General features: G+C 44.5%; 1 protein-coding gene across 6 annotated transcripts in view; it reads left to right on the top strand.

The window, feature by feature from the left end:
• Positions 1-22,049, top strand: part of SCRIB (scribble planar cell polarity protein) — a 119,744-nt gene that overhangs the window by 36,192 nt on the left and 61,503 nt on the right. For 5 of the 6 annotated variants that reach the window (XM_050709147.1, XM_050709148.1, XM_050709146.1 and 2 more), the window contains exons 14-18: positions 463-696; positions 1,170-1,487; positions 3,735-3,797; positions 20,757-20,846; positions 21,426-21,503. In XM_050709147.1, coding sequence (XP_050565104.1) covers positions 463-696; positions 1,170-1,487; positions 3,735-3,797; positions 20,757-20,846; positions 21,426-21,503 — 783 coding nt within the window. The remainder of the gene's footprint in view (positions 1-462; positions 697-1,169; positions 1,488-3,734; positions 3,798-20,756; positions 20,847-21,425; positions 21,504-22,049) is intronic. The other variant, XM_050709149.1, reaches the window with a different exon arrangement.

Below are 22,049 nucleotides of genomic sequence, written 5' to 3' on the forward strand. Positions count from 1 at the left end.
AGGCAGTGTTTGTAAGCTGGGCAGAAGGAACTTAACTTTTGGGAAACGTGGGAACGGACCGAGCATGGATTGTCTGCATTTCATGAATTAGAACCTACCTTGTGGTATCTGCTGGGGCCACTGAGATGGCACAAGATGCAGAAAAGGCCATAACGGGGATTGTGTGCCTCAGTGCCACTTCTGTCACAAAACAGGGAGAGAAAAAGAAGGCTCTGATATACTGAATAAAGATTGATGGGAATAGAGTACTGGGGGATGTTGCCTTGCTGCCCAGGTGTGATACTGACAATAAATGCCCACATAGATGGTGAAATAGGGGTAGAGCTAGGAAGGTAGTGGGCAACTTGAAAAAGCTGGTTCTGTTGGCAGTGGACCATACCCCACCCTGCACCAATCAAATTATACTGATCCATTTCCTACTTTGGTTTCCGTCTTGATTTTTGTAATCTATCATCTTCCCAGGAGAAAAGACTGAGTGCCACATCAAATCGCAGTGAGGACTCACACCTTTCTAACAGCACCGCCTCTGCTGACTTCAGGGGAGAGGAGCAGGGAGAGGAGGGACAAAGGAGCTGGCCAAATGGGCAGCTGTCTGAGATGCAGGAGCCGGAGAAGGTAGTAAAGCCAAAAGCTGAAGAGGAGCATAAAGAAGCAGCTGTCCAAGAGGAGGAAGATGTAGAAGTGGAATACAATGAGGTAGGAATCTAGGAACTGCATCAGGGTCATGTTAAAAAGTGGAAGGATTTGAAAGTTTCAGAGAAAATGATAAATGGATTTACAGAGTGTGATTTAGGCATTGCTGGAGGCAAGTAAAGGCCCTGGAAGCTAACTGCAAGTAGAGATTCAGGGAGCCCAGGGGAGCAGGGTCCATCAAAGACTAGGAAAGATAGCATGGGAATGAGGCAGGGACTGTGCAAAAATCAGGGTTACAGGTCTGAGTGCCCTCAGTCCATGAAGCTGACAGATGTGTCTAGGTGAAGGAGTTGATATGGGGGATGGGGTGAAAACAAGTATGGGGAAATTTGAGTATTCCTTAATCTTCCTTAGCATTAAAGCAGAAATGCTGACTTTACCTGTGTTGGTAGTAGAGGGACAGCAGATTTATGTGCTGCCTGCAGCTATGGCTGTTATCTGAGGCTCACAGCCTTTCTGGGGCTTTGCCATTGCAGCCCACTGTACACTTTGCTGAGGACACACTAATAAGGAGTGAAGATGAGGATGAAGATGAAGAGCGACCATTCCCAGTGGAGAAACAGAGGCTTATCCGCAAGGACACACCCCATTATAAGAAACACTTTAAGATAACTAAACTGCCCAAGCCAGAGGCAGTGGTGGCACTCCTACAGGGGCTGAACAGTGATGGAGTCCCAAAAGAGGAAGAGGAGCTGGGAAGCCGCAATAACAATGTGGAGCCTGAGGATCAAGAGGAAGCATGGGATGAGGATGACAGAAAAAATGGAGCTTTATCTGCTCAGCCATCAGTGAAGGTAAGGTCTTGAGGGGAGGGGGAAAGGTCAGAGGGGTGCCAGACCACCCTTCTGCTGCTTTGAACTACCAGCCAGGTTGATGCAGTACCAATGAAAATGTTCTCAAGAGGCTCCAGCACTTCAGGAGAAACATGCTGAGGGCAGGAGAACTGAAGTTCTTTCTGGGGCTTATACAATTGTCCAAGAGCTGTGCCATGTTGCTTATGTCTGACTTCTCATGCTATGTCCAAATGCTTGCACGCTCCCCTTATGTGCGATGTTGTGATCTGTGCTGCAAGAACAGTTCTTTTGTCCCATCACTGACGGGTTTTTTCATTCCTTTGAAAAAATGACCTCCTTGCTTGCTGGTTGTTGCACCTCATTTGCTACAGGATGAGCCATGTCCCTGGATGGATCTAATCTCCTCAGCCTTATGTTCAGACTGCTAACAGTTGCTTTTCTGCCACAGTTCAGGTCCTGAAGAGGAGTGGTAGTGAGAGCAGCTAGGAGCATGCCATTCTCATTGGTTCTACCCAGTGCCTGCCCAGCACAGGTGCAGTCTGATGAAATGTGTATAGGGACTTGAGGGAGCCTGTGTTATGGCGTTCTGCCATTGCCATGGGGCCACAATGAGCCTTTCTGGTCATGGTCGGGGCTGATGAGTTAAAAGGTTCTTGGCTCTACTCAGGTGAATCACCATGTTTCATCAGGGACATCCAGATTCTTGGTTGAGGAAGATGCTCACAATAGAATAGGAATATACTTATGAGGGATATTGCCTGAGGTCAGACCAGTTCTTACTGAAATTGGTACTGAAATTGATGATTTTGTGAGGTGTACTTAACGGGCAGGGGTTAGGATGCAGCTGAATCTACGTTATATAGAGTATGACACCAGCAAATCTTATGGGAGAGATGTAGGTCTCTGAACTAGTGTAATATGCTGGAGTAAAACCTATTCTTGTTGTTACTGCACATACTCCAGACTATTGGGATCTTTTCAACCCCACGCTGGAGTTCAGATTGCACAGGGAAAGTTCTTGCACTGAAGTTTCCATTGGAGCCTTTCCTTCAGTGGATGCTTGCCTTGATGTATCTGAGCTGATATTTGATCCCTAGGGATGAGACATGCAGTTTCCTTACCATTTGCAAAGTTCTTCAGAGTGAAAATGCGTTGTTGCTGCTGCTTATAAGAGTGTGTGAAGCCATCCTAGATCACCTGTATTTAAGACTTGCCGTACATGTGAAATGCCCTGACCCAAAAGGCTCATTTATTTTAGTCTGGGACTCAAAGCCAAGGACACACTGACCCATTGGCAAAACCTGTGAAGACTACATAGGTGTTGAGGTCATGGGTTTGGTATCGCTGTTAAAAAAGTTGTCCTTATTAGAGGCTAAACCTTCTGCCTGGAAATCGCAATTCTCCTTTTCTTGGGGCTGGGTTGAATGCTTGCTCCATGAAGGCAGGTTTGTTAGCTTGCCTCCTGAGCTGTCTTCCAGAAGTAGGAATGTGGGTAGCAATGTCCCCACAGAGTTTCAAGTGAGGAATGCGGTATACATGCATTAAGTAAGAAGGTAGGACAAGGTGTGCAGGAGGCCAAGTCCTTAAATCAGAGTTGCTTTTCTTCTTTTTGTTTTGTTTTGTTTTGTTTTTCTTCTTTTTTCTTTTTTTCTTTTTTTTTTTTTTTCCCCCCAAAGACAGTTGGTTTTCAATAGAAATTCTAAGATTTCCTGTATCTGGGAGCAGGATGACTGAGCATCTGACACTTACTTCCACCGGAGGCATTTCCCTTCACAGGGGGGACCAGTGAAGTTTGATTTGGGATAGCTTCATTCCTGTGCGGCAGCTAGGTGGCACCAGAGGGCCCTTTGCAGTTTTCTTCTATGTTGATTAATCCTTCCTCCCTCACTGAAAGACTTGGTACAGAGTGGGTAAAACCAGCTAATGGTGTTTAGCTTGTGAGCTTGATGGTCACAGCCTCAGTGTGTCAACACAGACAAAATATGGCCTTTAAGATGTGGTTTCCAGTTAGCTAGGCCAAAGAATGCTGACACTCTGCATGTTGTGAGCCATGGTCGCAGCCCTGTCGCAGGTACTTGCTGGTAGGTGGTAATCAGCAGTGGTATGAGTGGGGTCTGCTCTGGTGCTGTGTGGCCAGACCTATCAGAGTGGTGTGCGTTTGTGTGTTGGGTGGTGGTGGTAGTGGTGGTGGGTTTGGTTTATGCTCCACTAATCCGCATGCCTCTTTGCTGGTTCCTGTCCTAACAGGGGGTGTCGTTTGATCAAGCCAATAATCTGCTGATTGAACCTGCTCGCATTGAGGAGGAAGAGGTCTGTACCACTCCTACTGTTCTCTCTCTGCCAAAAATCATTCAATCTGCTTGATTTGCTTCCCAGGCTCACCCATTGTTGTAGGGGAAACTCTGATCTATCTGGGTCAAGTGGCTTCTGGACCTGACTGATTGTAAAAACACAATGATTGTTTCCTCCCCTGCTTTTACCTCCTTTCCCTACTTTCCATACCTGAGGTGAGAATGGCTGCTGCAGATCAGGAATGAGATGGAAGAAATGTGAAAAACCAAAGGGCGCACAGGTGGAAAGTTCCTATTTGCTGTGCACTGAGGAAAAAGAAGGTGGAAGAAAATAAATGCATACATTCAGGAGTGGTGGTAACTCAGGAGTAGAGGCCTCAAGAATCCGCTGAATGCTGTGTATGACCCTTTGGGGTAGGGAGGATAATCAACCTCAGGACACTGCAATTGCATGAGAAAGGTGGACTGGAGCTAATGATTCTTGCATCTCATGCATCCCCTCATGCAAAGTCTTCACATGCAGCACTTTGGGATATCAGAAAGGAGCAGGTGGCATTAGGGGGGCTGTAAGGTCCCTGTCATATGTATGGTGTTCTGCACCCAAGCTTAAAGTCCTTTGTCATGCTGCCATAGCTCATCCTCTGACTTTAACTTCCTGAATTTGTTTACAAGTTTTCAGTAGGCTTGCCTTATCCTTTGTGTTAGTGGGCTTTCTGCAGGTGGTGTTTCCAGAGAACTCTTGGAGGCAGAGTGCTACTGCCCCTGGTAAGAGGCAGAAGCTGTTGTCAGTACTAACTGCTTGCATGAAAGATACTTTCCTTGGAACAGTACATTCGTACCCATGTATTACTTGTGAGTGCTGGCCTATTTGTCTCTGTGAACTTGCCTCTGTGCTCCTTCCTCAGGTGTGAAATGGAGGCTTTTCTTTCTTGGTTTTGGAGTAAGACTTTCTGGGAAGGAGGTGGCACATACTCCCATTGAAATGTGATCTGGCTTATACATGGTGTGTTGGTGTGCTCTGAAGATTTTTCAATCTCCTTATCTGTAGATCTTTCGAAAACACGTTCACATTTCTTGCATTTCTCTTTGTATAACTCTTCTACCATCAGTAAAGAGACAAAAAACTCACTACAAGTGCTTCCTGGTCCCTCGATTAGCAACACACTGCTCTTGGTCCTCCTTTCTAGCTGCTAGACCTCGAATTCCATATGCAGTCTTCTTGCTCCTCACGCGCAGTAGTCCAAGAAACCTCAGCCTTGTATTGGACACAGTCTGCCTGCCTCTTCCTTTTGTCCTGCCCATGTTCCACCTACATCTGATCAAAGTGCTCAGAACAACTTTGAGTCAACTGGGGAGGGTAGCTGGTTAGATGCCCCAAGTTGCTCTGAAGTCCCTGCAGTATCGTTTCCTTCTTTATACACATCTGTTGCCTCACTGTAAAAGACTAGTGTGGTAGTGCCATGTAGGATGTGAGATGGTGGTGCAGCTCCCAAGGACAAACATTTTGGAGATCCACAAAATGGGTGGAGGTGATGGCCAAAGTCACCCTAGAGCAATACAGCTTTGGGAAGCAGTTGATTGTCCTACAGCTCATGGAGAGCAGTCAGCTCAGTGGATAGTTGCTGATCTCTCCAGTCAGTGATAATCTGTCATTTTAGTGGAGTCATGCTGAGCACAAATCAGGACAGCAGCCCGTATGGAAGAGTTAGTCTCCAAAAGCATCAGTGAAAGCAAACTGTGGGACTCAAGCTGACAGTTCTGTGAGAGCTGGATTTGTGCACTGTCCTGGTGGGACACCTCACTCATGCTCAGAGTGCATCTTTTTGCAGAGTGCATCCCTTGCCATCTTTTCCTAGAACATCAACTGTGATGTTCTAGGAAACATGTACCTCTCAATGAGTAGGGCAACAGGAGAAATATTTAGGGCCTTAAAGACTACATAGTGTCTGAGTAGAGAATCAGCTTGGGAAGTGACTGATACCAGAAATACAATCTACCTACTGTTTCCAGGGATGATTTCATATACTTGAGAAGAATCTGTTATAGCTAAACCAGTCTGTTATAGCTAAACCAATGGGCTATTTCCCTGAGCAAGGCCATTGCAGAGTGGAATCCCTGGTGTCTCTTGTTCAGCACAGAGTAAGTTCATAATGTTGCTATCACATTCCTTGTATAATTTTATGCAGCTCTTACAGAGAGGAAACTACTGATGTTGTTTCAGGATTATGGTTTAGAGTTAACACAAAGACTGGCCTCACCAGAGTAGAGCTGGAGACATCTGCGTGACTTCTGACATCACTGTAACACAGTAGGGAGCCTAGCGCTGTGCATGCAGCTGGTACTTCCAGAGTTCCTTTGCCTGTTAGGGTAAGTGGTACTCTGCTGCAGGGGAAGAAATAACTTCGTAAAAGCACAGGACTTATTGATATCTGGATTCTACTGCTGAGTTAGTTCCCAATGTTTTGTCGTAGTCTCCATCTCTACTATAGAAACGGCTGTATCTGGGTTGTAAAGGAGGCTTCTGGAAGAGAAAAATAGTATATCAAGCTCCTATTTGAAGGCATGAGTTTTTACCTGAAATCTGCTTAGTTTGAGAGAATTTTCGAAGAAATAGTCCAGAAAGAACTGCTGTGCAAATTGAAGATGACAACAATGCAAAGGAGGTCCCAAGTTCTGCTTAAGTGAGCAATGCTGCTTTGTCTGCAGTAACGGCTGGTGTCATCCTTCTGTGTTTGCCCAGTGTTAACTTGTCTTTTACAGAGAACCTGAAAATATGAGTCATGAAGTGCCCTGCATGGGCAAGCTTGTGCTGATTGAAGAGTTTTATACATTTTTGCTTCTTCTGACATGACGTTCTCACAGCTGTACTAGATTGTATAAAGAGGATATTTTGGTGATTTCCATCCCTGTGAAAAAGCTAGGCTGATCTTAGAGGTTGAAGGTTCTTGACTTCCTTGCTGGAGGGTGGAAAAGATCCTGTCAGCTTCCTCTGCTCAGATGCCAGATCTTGTTGCTCTGGAGTCAGAAGCAAGTCAAGTCTTCTCGTTAAAGCAGTCTTATCCTGTGGAAATTGCTCAGAAATGTTACCATTTGTGTTTGAATGCAGGCTTCATGCTTGGCACAACAATTGTTGTTTGCCAGAGGCAGACTGTGACAACACAGCGTGGTCCTGAAGCATCCAGTTTTAAGTGGGGTTGAACTTTGAAAAGTTTTTTAAAATATTTAATCATCCCATTGAGCAAGGAAAATGTGATGTAACTTCTGTTCAAATTTTTTTTGGCTTTTGATTTCTTGCAATACATTTTTTTTAACCTTTTCCTAGTGAGATGAAAGGTCCCTCAGTATTCTTTCTTATGCTATCGCCCTATAACAGTTTGGATGTAGAGACGGTAATCTTCCCCTCTTAGATGTACGATTTCTCATTCAGGTCTATTAAGTCACAGTTTGAATATGATTCACCTATAAAATGACAGATTACTTGTCTGATTGCAGCTCATTCATCATAATATATTGCTGTCAAGTGCAAATCTTGTCTCCTATGGAGATTTCTTAAGGACTGAGTAGTAAACTGTAGAATGATTTCTCACTCACGTGAAGAGCTACCTGCAGTTTCCTTTTCACTCATTTAGTTCCTTTCTCAAAAAAAAAAAAAGCAATAGAGAAGTGGGTTTTAACAAAGAGAGAAAAGACACCTTGTTTAAACAAAACACTACACTGCAAATCTGATCCTCCCATTTGAAACAAGAAAACAGGATGTATACAACAGATACAGGTCACATTGCTTAGGACCAGCATTACATAAAAAAAACTAGTAATTTCAAAAATGCCTCTAGAAATAAATGGGGCATTTGCAAGCCTTTAAAAATTGTTCTCTACTGGAAAAACAAATTGCATTTTCTGACTGTGTCAATAGCAGAAAAGAGAACTTGTTGAATAGTTTTGAGACCTTGTAATGAAGAATGTAATTTCCAGCTTAGATCCAGGAACTGAAATGAGAAAAAAATGATGATAGGTTGACATTTACGGAAGATACACTTTAACCAAAAACAACCTATATTCAATCCAGAAGCAATTAGCTAAATTTAAGGATGACATAGATTTGGAAGAAATCCTGAAGTCAAGTCTCCTACCATCACCAACTAGCAGCAGAATCCCAGAATGCTTGAGATTGGAAGGGACCTCTGGAGGTTATCTGGTCCCCATTCCCCCTGCTCAGTCAGGGTCACCTAGACCAGGTTGCCCAGGACCATGTCCGGGTGGGTTTTGAAGATCTCCACGGGGCGAGACTCCACAGCCTCTCTGGGCAACCTGTGCCAGTGCTCTGTCACCTGCACAACAAAATGTTTCTTGGCAATCAGAGGGAATCTCTTGTGTTCCAGTTTGTGCCCATTGTCTCTTGTGCTGGCAACCGGGCACCACTGACAAGAGCATGGCTCCATCCTCTTTGCACCCTCCCTTCAGGTGTTTCTAGACATTGGTAAGATTCCCCTGAGCCTCCTCTTCTCCAGGCTCAACAGTCTCAGCTCTCTCAGGCTCTCCTCACAGGAGAGGTGCTGCAGGCCCTTCCTCGTATTTGTAGGCCTTTGCTGGACTCTCTCCAGTATGCCCATTTCTCTCTTGTACTGGGAAGCCCAGAACTGGACCCAGCCCTCCAGATGTGACCTCGCCAGTGCTGAGCATAGGGGCAGGATCACCTCCCTTGACCTGCTGGCAATGCTTTGCCTAATGCAGCCAAGGATACCCTTAGTCTCTTAGTGACAAGGGCACACTGCTGGCTCCAGGGTCTTTTCCGCCAAGCTGCTTTCCAGGCGGGTGGCCCCCAGCATGCCCGGGTGCCCGGGGTTCTTCCTCCCCAAGTGCTGAGTTTGCACTTCTTGCTCAACTCCATGAGGTTCCTATCAGCCCATTTCTCCAGCCTCTCGAGGTCCCTCTGGACAGCAGCAGGATCCTCTGGTGTGTCCACCACTCCTCCCAGATTAGTGTTGTCTGCAAACTTGCTGAGGGTATACTGTGCCACATCATTTAGATCACTGAGTTTGTACTGTATTTCACAACTCAGTCAAACATTTTATTTAATATAGATTGTGTTTTCCACTTTCCCAATACATACATGCACACTCAGGTTTCTTCTACTGGGAGGCTGTTCCAGATTTCTACTTCTTGAATGACTGGAGAACTTGATTTCGAACTAAACTTGCATTTGTTTATTCATTGTTTTCATTATATTCTTTTCCTGAAAAATCTTTTCTGCTGTCTGACCCTTTATCCTTTGTGCATTTTTATGGATGTCAGTCACAACTCCTTCCAGCCTTCATTTTGCTAGATTAAAAGAAGATTCTTTTGGTCTTCTCTTCTATGATTTATTCTCTATATCTTGTCTTTCTCACTGCCCTTTCGTGCACCTGTTCTACTTGAACTCAAACTTGTTGACTGTTGATAAGATAACAGAGTTTATTCAGTCTTCGTTACACTGTATTCCATAGTTTTTCTTCCACTTAGGGTGTGGCAGATTCTGTTTATGAATAGGAATTCTCTTTAGCTACCTTGTTTTTATTCCTCCATTCAGTGTCAAGGTTCTCAGTGAGTTTTTGTTCTCCAGACTGCTAATATTATCTCTTAAGCATATCTCTGATTGTATGTTTTAAAATGAGCGATGTCAGGTTTAGTGCAAGAATTTTCCTTTTAACTCGTTGTCACTTTGGACAAACACTTTTCTAGTGTGCTGTCCTTAGCAGCACAGAATGGAAATGAAGCAATTCTTGGTGTGAGGCTAGTCAATGAAACAAATTTTAGAAGAGTTTCATAAATTTCCCGGTATTCTGTCATTTAATTACATACTGCCGTTTTAATTCCATATTCCTAAAATGGACCTTTAAAACAATAAGAAATTTCTGGGCTGCAAAGGAGTTTCAATGTGAAAATTTTTAGTCAGAATTATACAAAATGAATGACTATACCAATCATTTTAGCACAAAAGAGCATCAATAAGAATAGGAATGAAAATCCATTACTGCTAAAGAGGGGAAAAAATATAATGCATTTCAGTATCAGTCATTCTAGCTCAGTCTGCAGGATTTCCATGTCTAGGTTTTTGTTCTAGTTCTGGGAATGGTTCAATGCTCTGTGTCTTTGTACCTGGGTTGGGACAATCCCAGATGAATACACACTGGGAGAAGAACTCACTGAGAGCAGCCCTGTGGAGAAGGACTTGGGGGTTCTGGTGGACAAAAGGCTCAACATAAGCTAGCAGTGTGTGCTTGCAGCCCAGAAGGCCAACTGTGTCCTGAGCTCCATCAAAAGAGGTGTGACCAGCAGGGGAGGGAGGTGATTGTTCCCCTCTGCTCTGCCCTCATGAGGCCCCACCTGGAGTACTGCATCCAGGTTTGGGGCACCCAGCACAAGAAAGCGAGTCCAGAGGAGGGCAACAAAGATGATCAGAAGAGGGCTGGAGTACCTCTTCTATGAAGAAAGGCTGAGAGAGCTGGGGATGTTCAGCCTGGAGAAGAGAAGGCTCCGGGGACACCTCCTTGCAGCCTTTCAGTAATTAAAGGGGTCATAAAAAAGATGGAGAAGGACTCTTTGCTTGGGTAGATAATGATAGGACAAGGGGGAACGATCTTAAACTAAAAGAGGATAGATTTAGACTAGACATTAGGAGGAAATTCTTCACTTGCCCCATCCCTGGAGGTGTTCAAGACCAGGCTGGATGGGGGCCTTGGCCTACCTGATCACCTGAGTGGGTGACTTCCCTGCCTATGGCAGGGGGCTTGGAATTAGATGATCCTTAAGGTCCCTTCCAACCCAAGCCATTCTATGCTTCTGTATTTGGCAGGGAATCAGCTGCCATTCTATGATTTTATCTTTGTCCAATACTGATTTTGTTTATCTATGCAGTTGAGTGTTTTCATTTTCAGAAGGACTCTGTCCTGTTGTGTACCATGGTTTAGCCAGTCCAGTTCTTTCAGGAACCTCTCTTTTGCTGTTGATGTTTCCATGGCTGTAGGAAACCTGTGTGCCTATTGTGATGAGGAGGAAGGACTAGCTCCTTAAATCCCTATTTCTGGAATTAATGGAGGAACTAACTATATCTATATGAACCCAGAGGTTTATATGGTTCAAAAGTCATCATCAAGAGGTACATTTAATATATTGCATTCTTTCCATCATCCTCACTTAATGTCATGTCATCCATTGTCTTGGAGCCTCTTTGGAGAAGGGGGTCTGTAGGAGTACACCTGAGCATTTAGCATTGCAGGTCACCTGTCCTGTCTGCTCTTCATGCTACTGTCAGTCATTAGTACACTGCCATCTCTGCCTTGCCAGGTATCCATTCCCCTTGTAACTAACAAAACGTTATAGAGGAGGAATAAGCAAAATCAGAGCCAGAAAATCTTCAGATCGGCTCTTCTGCCAGGGCAGGATTTTTCCTTCGTGTTCCTTTTTCCATTGTTCATTTTTAATTTAGTTCTCAACATCTCATGCAGTGATGTCTTACCTTCCATTTGCTCACTGATATTTTCAGCCTGTCCCTATGTCCTCATGAGTTACTGTTTACTGAAGCCAGACAGATTTAGCTCTTCTAATCTTTCCTGGTGAGTCAGTGCCTCTGGCTTCTGAACTGTTATGTGTCTCTTCTGTAACTACTTTCTATTTTGCTGGGGTGTTCCTGGAAACGGACACAGGGTTGAATGTGATATCTGTGTAAAGACACCTCTCTTGGTGGGTATGCAGGTCTTTATTTGGGAATTATGAAGTGCAGTTTTTAGTGAGGCATTGTGATCCTTTCACTGGTATTTTCCCAGGTTCTTGTAATATGTTATTAAGGATTTCTGAACTGTTCATACCATTGTACTAGATACAGTGGAGCTGCTGTCCATGAATTTGTCTCAGCTCTCCAATCCCATTGATACACTTTTATTCTACAGTATTCACTGGCAGTAAATTGTGCAATTTAATTGTACTTTTGCATTGAAAAGGTTTTCTTTTAAGACTGCTGCTGAAAATTCATTGGGTATCCAATGGCAATCTGGTCTAGTGGAAGGTGTCCCAGCCCATGGCAGAGGGGTTGGAATTGGATGATCTCTTCAAGGTCCCTACCAACCCAAGCCATTCTGTGATCCCTAATTCCTTTGTTGCTACAAGCATGGAATAATCTTTTCCTATAAAGTCATTAATGTCATGAAAAAGATAAAAAAAATAAAATAAAATAAAAAAAAAAATTTATCCCATCCTCTCCCATACTGGAAGGATGCTATGCTCCTCTCAAACAGAACAATTAACATTTTTTTCTGTCAGGGATTCAAAATAACATCAGGCCTGATAAAGATCTCTGCAGAACCCTACTTCATGGTTCTTCTTTATTTCAGTTAGTTCTTAGTTTGTATAATGTAAAACTAAACCCAGCATCCTATGATGTCAGTGAGAATGTCTTGTGATAAGAAGTTTCATGTTTTACAAAAGCCTGCTTATTAGATTTATACTATTAATCTGTCAGCCAAGTTTAGAATCTTGTCAAGGAATGGAATAATGGTGTAGGTTTTTTTGCTTGTTTGAAAGACCTAATTTTCATAATATTCAGCTGCTTGATATGAATGTTATTTCTGTCTGCTCAGTAAGGGACATGCATACTAGTTCTTCTGTTTCTTTTCTGGAAATGGTGCTAGGATGACTGACTGGTAGTTGTAGGCATCATCTTTTAATATCTTAATTTAACAGCACAACGTAAATGCTATTTCAGGGTATCAAGTTTCCAGAATTTTATAAGTACTCTGTAAGTATATTGGAGACCTTGGTCAATTGTTAGGACTCTTGGGTACAGGTTATCTAGTTCTTCTAATTTTTAAGTGATTATTCATTTTGATGGTATTTAATGGATTCTCTAGCTCCTGTTGGAGTGAAATGTGACTTACATGATATGTATGCATTATCTTATTTCTAAGTACAGATCAGAAGTAGTTATTGAATATTTGCCTTTTCCAAGTCACTGTTGACAACCCAGTCTCATCTAAAGTTTCAAGTGGAGTAAATCCAGGGATCAGACACTGCCTCTAAATGTATAGCATGCTATAAAAAGATGTCTATGCATGCAGAAACTTGCTGCCTTCCGGAAATAAAGCCCTTAAACCCTCACTCCTTTGCGTATGTCTGGAGGAACAACTTGGTCTTTCAGCAGGCTCTGAAGAGCAGCAGTTCCATACTTGGTCTGTTTAACCCTGTAAATGTCTAGATTTCTGCCTCTGTATCTGCTGTGCCCCTGCCAAGAACAAGTTGCAAAAATCCTTGGTTGGCAGTTTGTAGGACACAGCACTAAATACTATTCCAAGTCTGTTGGGCAATATTCAGATATCCCCAGCTGCTAGAGAAAAGTAAGCCTGACCATATGCGCAATGCTTCTAGTTTCTCTAGAAAGGTATACATTTACTCAGTGTAATTTGGAAAATCTCACAGGATCAAGAGAATCTGTTAAAAGATAGCTATATCAAAAATCTATGAAAAATAGGTTAGACTCAAACCAGTCTTTAGAATCAGAGAATATTCCAAGTTGGAAGGGACTCAAGGATCATTGAGTCCAACTCCTAGGTTCTCAAAGGACCACACAAAATATCTGACCATGTGTTTGAGAGCGTTGCCCAAATGCCTCTTGAATTCCAGCAGGTTTGGTGCCGTGACCTCTTCCCTGGGGAGCCTGTTCCAGTGCCTGACCACCCTCTCAGTGAAGAGCCTGTTCCTAATATCCAGCCTGAAATGCCCCTGTCACAGCTTCAAGATGTTTCCTTGGGTCCTATTGCTGGTCATCAGAGAGAAGAGATCAGCACCTGCCCCTCCGCTCCCCCTTGTGAGGAAGCTGTAGACCACTGTGAGGTCTCCCTTCAGTCTTCTCCAGGCTGAACAATCCAAGTGACTTCAGCCACTCCTCGTATGTCTTCCCCTCCAGACCTTTCACCATCTTTGTAGCCTTCCTTTGGACACTCTCTAATAGTTTTATGTCTTTCTTATACTGTGACGCCCAAAACTGCACACAGTACTTGAGGTGAGGCCGCACCAACGCAGAGTATAAAGGGACAATCTCTTCCCTTGACCGGCTAGCAATGCTGTGCTTGATGTATCCCAGGATACGGTTGGCACTCCTGGCTGCCAGGGCACACTGCTGGCTCATATTCAGCTTGCTGTCAACCAAAAGCCCCAGATCTCTTTCTGTGCAGTTGCTCTCCAACATCTTGTCCTCAGTCTGTGTGTATAGCCAGGGCTGCCCCTTCCCAGCTGCAGGACCCGGCACTTGCTCTTATTAAACTTCATATTGTTGGTGACTGCCTAGCTCTCTAATTTGTCCAGATCGTAGATCTGGACAAATACGTAGTCACAGCACCAAGTCTGCCGGAGTTTCAGAAGTGTTTAGACTATGCTGTCAGTGATAAGGTCTGAATTCTGATTTTTGGGTAGACCTATGTGGAGCCAGAAGTTGGACTTGATGATCCTTCTGGGGCCCTTCCAACTCAGGATATTCTATGATTCTGTGATCTCTTTGCAAGGTCTCACCACCCTCGACAAAGTCAACAGCTCCACCCCATTTTGTATCACCAGTGACCTTGCTCAAAACACCTTCAAGTCCTACATCCAAATTGTTTATGAAAACATTGAAGAGGAATCATCCTAAAATGGAGCCCTGGGGAACCCCACTACTGACAGGTTGCCATCCTAATGCAACCTCACTTACAAGAACCCTTTGGGCCCAACCTGTCAGCCAATTGTTCACCCATCTTATTATGCTCTTATCTAACTGTATTCTGGTCGTTTTGTCCAGAAAGATACTGTGAGAGACAGTATTGAAAGCTTTACTGAAATCCAGAAAGATTACATTGACCAGCTTCCTTTGGTCATCTGGATGGGTGATCTTATCGTAAAAGGAAATTTGTGAATTCATGTTGGCTACAACCACTGTCTGTGTTGTCCTTCAGGTGTTTTTCAATAACTCCTAGAATAATCTTCTCCATAATTTTACCAGGCACTGAGTGAGACTTACAGGCCTGTAATTGCCAGGATCTTTTTTCGTGCCCTTCTTGAAAATTGGGACCACATTTGCCAGCTTCCAGTCAATTGGGACCTCTCCAGATTCCTAAGACCATTAAAAAATAATTGAGAGAGGTCCTGCAATGACATCAGCCAGCTCTCTCAGTACCCTGGGATTAATTCCTTCAGGCCCCATGGACTTATATGTACCCAGGTGGAGCAGCAAATCCCGCACAAGTTTGGGGTTGACTGGGAGTTTATCGTTCCTGCAGTCACGGTCCTCCCATTCAGGGCAGCTGGGGTCCCAGAGCCCATCACTGGTGTTGAAGACAGAGGTGAAAAATGCATTAAACATCTCTGCTTTGTTTATGTCCCTGTTTGTTAGGTGACCGTCCTCATCAAGTATCAGACCAATGTTTGCTCTGGTCCTCCTTTTCCTGTTAACATACTTAAAAAACCCTTTTTTATTGTCCCACACAATGCTCTCCAGCTTCAACTCTAATTGAGCCTTGCCCGCACAAATTCTCTCCCTACAAAGGTGAGCAGAATCCCTGTAACCCCGCAGAGGTCTGTGCTGCCATCCATACCTGGACAAGCTGGAGCACTGGGCAGTAAGGGACCTCATGAAGTTCAGCAAAGGCAAATGCAGGGTCTGCACCTCGGGCAGAGTAACTCTATGCACCTGTAAAGGCTGGGAGCTGACCTGCTGGAGAGCAGGCCTGCAGAGAAGAACCTGGGAGTCCTGGTGGACAGCAGGTTAACCATGAGCCAGCAATGTGCCCTTGTGGCCAAGAAGGCCAACAGTATCCTGGGGTGCATTAGGAAGAGTGTTGCCATCAAGTCAAGGGAGGTGATCCTGCCCTTCTACTTAGCGCTGGTGATACCTCTCCTGGAGTATTGTGTCCAGTTCTGGGCTCCCCAGTACAAGAGGGACATGGAGCTCCTGGAGTGAGTCCAGGAGGGCTACAAAGATGATTAGGGGAGTGGAGCACCTATTGCACGAGGACAGGCTGAGGGAGCTGGGCCTGCTTAGCCTGGAGAAGAGGAGACTGTGAAGGGGATCTGATCAATGCGTACAACTATCTGAAGGGAGCGTGTCAAGAGGATGGCGCTGGACTCTTTTCGGTGGAGCCCAGTGACAAGACAAGATGCAACGGGCACAAACTGAAACACAGGAAGTTCTGGATGAATATGAGGATACATTTCTTTACTGTAAGGGTGAACAGAGCACTGGAACAGGTTGCTCAGAGAGGTTGTGGAACCTCCTTCTTAGGAGATATTCAAAACCCGCCTGAGTGCGATCCTGTGTAATGTGCCCTAGGTGATCGTGTTCAGCAGCAACGTTGAACTAGATGATCTCCAGAGGTCCCTTCCAACTTCAACCATTCTGTGATTCTGTGTGGTTCTCCCATGTCACCCAACCTTGTTTCTGGTGACCGTATACTTTCTTTTTCTGCCTAAGCACTTGAAGGAGATCCATGCTCAGCCAGGCCAGCCTGTCCCTCCTGCTTGACTTCCAACATTTTGGAATTCCCTGTTCCTGTGCTCTTAGGAGGTGCTACTTAAAAAATGACTAGTAACGTTGGACCCCAGTGTGTTTAAAAGCACTTTCCAGGGGACCTCACTAACTAGTTCCCTGAGCTGTCTGAAGTCTGCTTTCCCCCAGTCCAAGGTTGAAGTTTGGTGGCAGTTTTCCTCCTATCGCCAAAGATTTTAAACTCGGCTACTTCGTGGTCACTATGGCCAAGGCGACCACCTATTGCAACTTCATCCACAAGACCCTCCCTGTTTACAAGCAACAGGTCCTAGAGGGTACCTTTCTTAGTCAGCTCTCTTAGTACAAGTACTAAGTTATCATCAATCACAGAATCATCTAGGTTGGAAGAGACCTCCAAGATCACCTAGTCCAACCTCTGACCTAACACTAAGTCCTCTACTAAACCATATCACTAAGTTCTACATCTAAATGTCTTTTAAAGACCTCCAGGAATGGTGACTGAACCACTTCCCTGGGCAGCCCATTCCAATGCCTAACAACCCTTTCAGTAAAGAAGTTCTTCCTAATATCCAACCTAAACCTCCCCTGGCGCAACTTTAGCCCATCAAGGTGCTTCAGGAATCTCCTGGACCTTTTTGTCTCAGCTATGTGATGTTCCCAGTTGACATCTGGCAGGTTGAAGTCCTGAAGTCCCCCATAAGGACAAGGACAGCCAATCTAGAAGTCTCTCTCAGTTCCTTAAGGGATAATTCATCAGTGTCATTGTCATCCTGGCCAGGTGGTCTGTAGTAGACTCTTACAATGACATCTCCTTTATATTTGTCTGTTAATCCTTACCCAGAGCCTATCAACTGCATTGTTGCCAACCGCAAGCTCTGTATAGTCCAGTGCTTCCATTACATAGAGTGCCACCCTCCCACTTTGCCTGCCCTGCCTATTCTTTCTGAAGAGCCTGTAACCGTCCATTATAACACACCAGTCACAGACCTCTTCCCAACAGGTTTCACTTATGACAACGATGTCATAACTCTGGAACTGGACCAGGGCTTCTAGCTTCTCTTGCTTGTTTTTCATGCTGCGTGCAATTGTGTAGAAACATTTCAGATGTGCTTCATTGAACCTAGCCCCTCGTGGGGCAGACTGAAGGGTCTTGCTAGCACACAGTCCCTCAATTTTTGGCATGCAGTCCCATAGCTTATCACTGGCAGGCCCAGTTCTGTCCCTTTCCTCCTTCAAATCTAGTTTAAAGCCCTATCAATCAGCCCTACTCACTCTTGCCTTTGTTTGAGTGTGTTCCCCAGAGACTTAGAGGCAGAAACACAGATGAGACTGAGGGAGGTAGAGGAGAGGGGAGGGAAGTGTATCTGTTGGTTTTTTACTTTGGTGCAATCAGTCTGATAAATGTTTTTTTTTCCTAGTCTCCAGTTCAGGGAAATGCCAACTTCAGGCTGAAGTGGTGGTCTTTGCCATTTTCTCACTTTACTCCTGTCCCAGCAGCACATTTCCACAGAGGAATTGATCCAGACATGTTGCCCACTTAATGAACATTTGCCTGTTCTGCTGCTGTAAGGAACCAGAATCAGATGAGCAGCATGTTTCTAGGTGGGGAATATCACAGATCTGTTGTTAAGCCTGAGATGAACCACTGTTGGGTGGTGGGTGGATCTGTGATTCTAAGAGCATAAATGCAAGAAGAGAAATAAATACACAGAAAAGTCGTTGACAAGAGTGTGCAGGGGTGGTAACAGTGCCATCCCCTGCTGTTAGGACAAATGTTTTCTTGAATGAAAGTCGAAGCAGCTCTAGGACAGTTACACTTTTAGGAAGGCGTAATTTCGTATTTCAGTGCAAAAAGCAGTGTCTTAGCCATTGTATGAAATAAAGTCATAGAATATCCCAACTTAGAAAGAACCCACAAGGATCATCAAGTCCAATTCCTGGCTCTACGCAGGAGCACCCAGAAGTCAGACCATATGTGTGATAGCATTGTCCAAAGGCTTCTCAAACTCCAGCAGGCTTGGGGCCATGACCATGTCCCTGGGGAACCTGTTCCAGAGCCCAACCACTCTCTCAGTTAAGAACCTGTTCCTAATATCCAGCCTGACCCTCCCCTGTCCCAGCTCCACGCCGTTCCCTCGGGTCCTGTCGCTGTCACCAGAGAGCGGAGCTCAGCGCCTGCGTCTCCACTCCCCTCGTGAGGAAGCTGCAGGCTGCCATGAGGCCTCCCCTCAGCCTCTTCTGATCTGCACTGAACAAACTAAGTGACTTCAACTGCTCTTCATACATCTTCCGTTCTAGACCCTCCATCATCATCTTAGCACTGAATGTAAAACTAAAAGACACGTATAGGCTACTGGAACCTTTTTTGTAAGGTTTCTTTTTTGTCAGGTACATATTAATTTCATAGTCTTTCCATAGACTTCAAACAAACATTCACCAGTTTGGTTTCTTACCACAATATTTTATGGGAGAACTTATTTGCTTTGGGAGTTGGAAATCTTCTTTCTAGCCTAAATATATTTATGTCCCATGCAACCCCATTTGCTGTTATTCCAGCAGTGTCTTTAAATTTAGTTACACTTGGTTCCTCATTGGCGTTTTGTTTTTTCAATTTACATTGATAGACCTGCGGTTCTTAACCCTCAGCACAGTTGACTTTTCTGGCAGATTTCCTGATATTTTTGGTCTGGTTTCTGTGAATTTGTGAAATCCGTTGTTTTGTGGTTTATCTTTCAGTTAGTTTCAACAATCAACTTAGCGTGAAACTGAAAGTGACTTCAACCAGTGACATCATATATTCCTTGTTCATTGTCAAAAGCAAGTCAAAAACAGTAATCTTGTCATATTCAGTCACTGAGCAAAATCATCAGCTATCTTACTCAGAAATATCTGGATCCTGTTATTAGAATTCTCTTTAATCTACATATGGAAACCAAGTTTTCCGTAGACAAATTGACAATTCTTAATCAAATTAGATAAAAGCCTTTATAGCATTATCAAAATCCAGTGAGACTGGAGAATAAAATGAGTATTTTCACTTAGATCCTAATAGACTTTTTCACACAAGAAGAGTTTATGTAATGTATAAGTGGTTTTAAAGTGTGCTATCGATGATATACAATGCTATTTTATGCCCACCACATTTTTGTCTCATCTGAATAATCCGTGTCTTTCAGTACTTGGATTTAACTCAGTCTCTAGGTCTTGCACTACAGACAATGTATGTATGGTCTGTCTAGAATTCAGGGTTAGCTTGTGAAGATTCTGGCACCTTTCTACTACACCATTGACTGGGCACAAAGGAAATAGCAAAGATCCTCAGTCTAATTCTGCGTTTCCTGGGGTTTTTGATCTTAGTAGAATGTGAAGGCCCCGCAAGCTGTTGCTTTTGTCACTGTAGAAAATGAAGAAAAATCTGAAGGGAGGGCATTAAGGAAAGGCTCTCCTGCTTCCTTTGTTGACTGCCTTGTGGCCTGGCCAAAGCCAAGCGGATCTGATGTTGAAGCTAGAAACCTCTGCAGCAGCCGCTCTCTGTTCTGGACTTTGTTTCCAGAGAAGCTGGAATCAATTTACTGTCTGGAGGACAGTAAATTGGATTCTCTCCAGAAGTCTGTGTACATTTCCATCACTTGCATCACCAGCTCCTTGGTCCTTGGCCCTGACAGATCCCCGAGGGAGCCCTGCCTATCCCATTCCTTTCCGTTTCCTACCACATGCTCCTTACCTTCCTTCTCATGACTTGGGGCAACACAAATAGTTCATGCTAATGTCCTGAATATAGGCAATTTCAGTTCAAGTTTGAGGAGAGTTTTGCTATTGGAAGGGGCCTTAATTTGGTATGTGGAAATGGGAGATAGGAAGAAGAGGCTTCTGGATTGCACAACTACATTTCTGAGCCTGCACGTGGAGAGGGGAGAAGAGGAAGGAGCCACTGAACAAGACAGATGGCTTTTCCAGAATCACACATTGATTTCCATCAACAGAGTAAAGCCAAGTATGTGTCCCAGTGTATTCTGGAACATGTGCCATTCTTGTTACTGCATGTTACATTAGGGTGATCCTTAATCTCACAGTAGCTGTATGGAATTGCACCTCAAAGAGAGCTATGTGGTAGATCTGGGCTGTGATATGAACACTATCCCTGTTTTCTTATCCAGTCCTATCCCACTCTTTCTCAGTTTACTTTGTGGTGGACATCTCATTCCAGTGTGTTCAATACAGGCAAACTAACGTTTGGTCTTGAGATATAGTTCAGAACTCAACTGTGAAAACTGGTTTGTTTATATGTATCGCAACTTTGGTACCTTTGAGGCATCGACACCACAGCTTACACAAATACATGAGCAGATGCATGCAGATAAAGTCTATACTCTTGTGCTTATTCTCTGAAGTAGTCATCTCTTGCTCTTCAAGATGTTTTTGGCATCTTCTATGCCTGCACTGACCTGTAACCTGTGTTCATTCTGCTTCCAGTTGACATTGACAATCGTGCGGCAGACAGGGGGGCTGGGCATCAGCATCGCAGGGGGCAAGGGCTCCACCCCCTATAAGGGTGACGATGAGGTAAGACCTTGGACTGCATAATTATTGAAGCACCCACTTTTCAGGGACTAGTTCTCTGTAGATGGACATTGGATTTCCATATGTAAGAGCTTTGTGGCGGTTGGACTGGGCTTTCACAGAGCAAGGTGGAGAGCAACCCTTGACCTGCCAAGGAGCAGGGGGCTGGAGCACAACTTCTCAAACATTCAGGCTACTGACCACCAAGAGCAGCAATGAGAGCAGCAGTTTCTTTCCCACTTGTGTCCTGATGTACAGGACTCAAAAGGAGAAAAGTATAGGGTTGTCTTCCACACGTGATAGCATCAGCTGTGCTGTTCTCATCCTACTGGAAAAGGATTATCGTTTCCTTCCCTTTTCCTTTTTGTCACATGTGGGGTAGCCCTGGAACGGGAATTTTTTTCCCCTTTCCACCAACTCCTGAACAGAGTGATGTGGATGTCTTGTCCCCACAGCCAGGGTATGGGATTGGCAAGGGATTTCCCCTTTCCCTTAAGTTGAATGGGGTGGACTACTTTCCTTCCACACTTTACATGGTTGAGGAATGGACTCCACTTCTTTTAACATAGAGTGTTTTTCCAGGGCATCTTTATTTCCCGTGTGTCAGAAGAGGGACCTGCAGCTCGTGCAGGGGTTCGTGTTGGGGACAAGCTTCTGGAGGTAAGAACCTAGCTAATATTTCTAATGACTAGAGAGTGGATGGAGAGGTGTGGGTTGATGCATAAGTGCATTGCACTAGTCTGTAAGCCAAATTAAGCATCAGGAGCTGCACAAGGAGAAAACAAAACCTGCCCTAGCTCAAAGAGTAGGTTGTTTAATTAACGTTGCCATTTATCTTTTAGTTAGCTGCCTGGGGTTTGCTGCCTCATGGGGATGGTAGAGGTGATGGGGAGGATGAGGCTTCCTGTGGAAGAGAATTCCCCTTCACAGAAAGGGCCTTTCCTATGCTTGGCAGGGGCTACCTTGGAGATGTATTGCATAACCATAGAAAATTTTGTGTTGGAAGGGGCCCACAAGGATCATCAAGTCCAATTCCCGGGTCCACACAGGAGCACCCAAAAATCAAACCATATTTCTGAGAGCATTGTTCAAAGCCTCTTAAACTCCAGCAGGCTTGGGGCCATGACCATGTCCCTGGGGAACCTGTTCCAGTGCCCAGCCACCCTCTCAGTGAAGAGTCTGTTCCTAATATCCAGCCTGACACTC

Source organism: Cygnus atratus, chromosome 2 (assembly GCF_013377495.2).
Source record: "Cygnus atratus isolate AKBS03 ecotype Queensland, Australia chromosome 2, CAtr_DNAZoo_HiC_assembly, whole genome shotgun sequence".
Taxonomy (NCBI): Eukaryota; Metazoa; Chordata; class Aves; order Anseriformes; family Anatidae; genus Cygnus; species Cygnus atratus.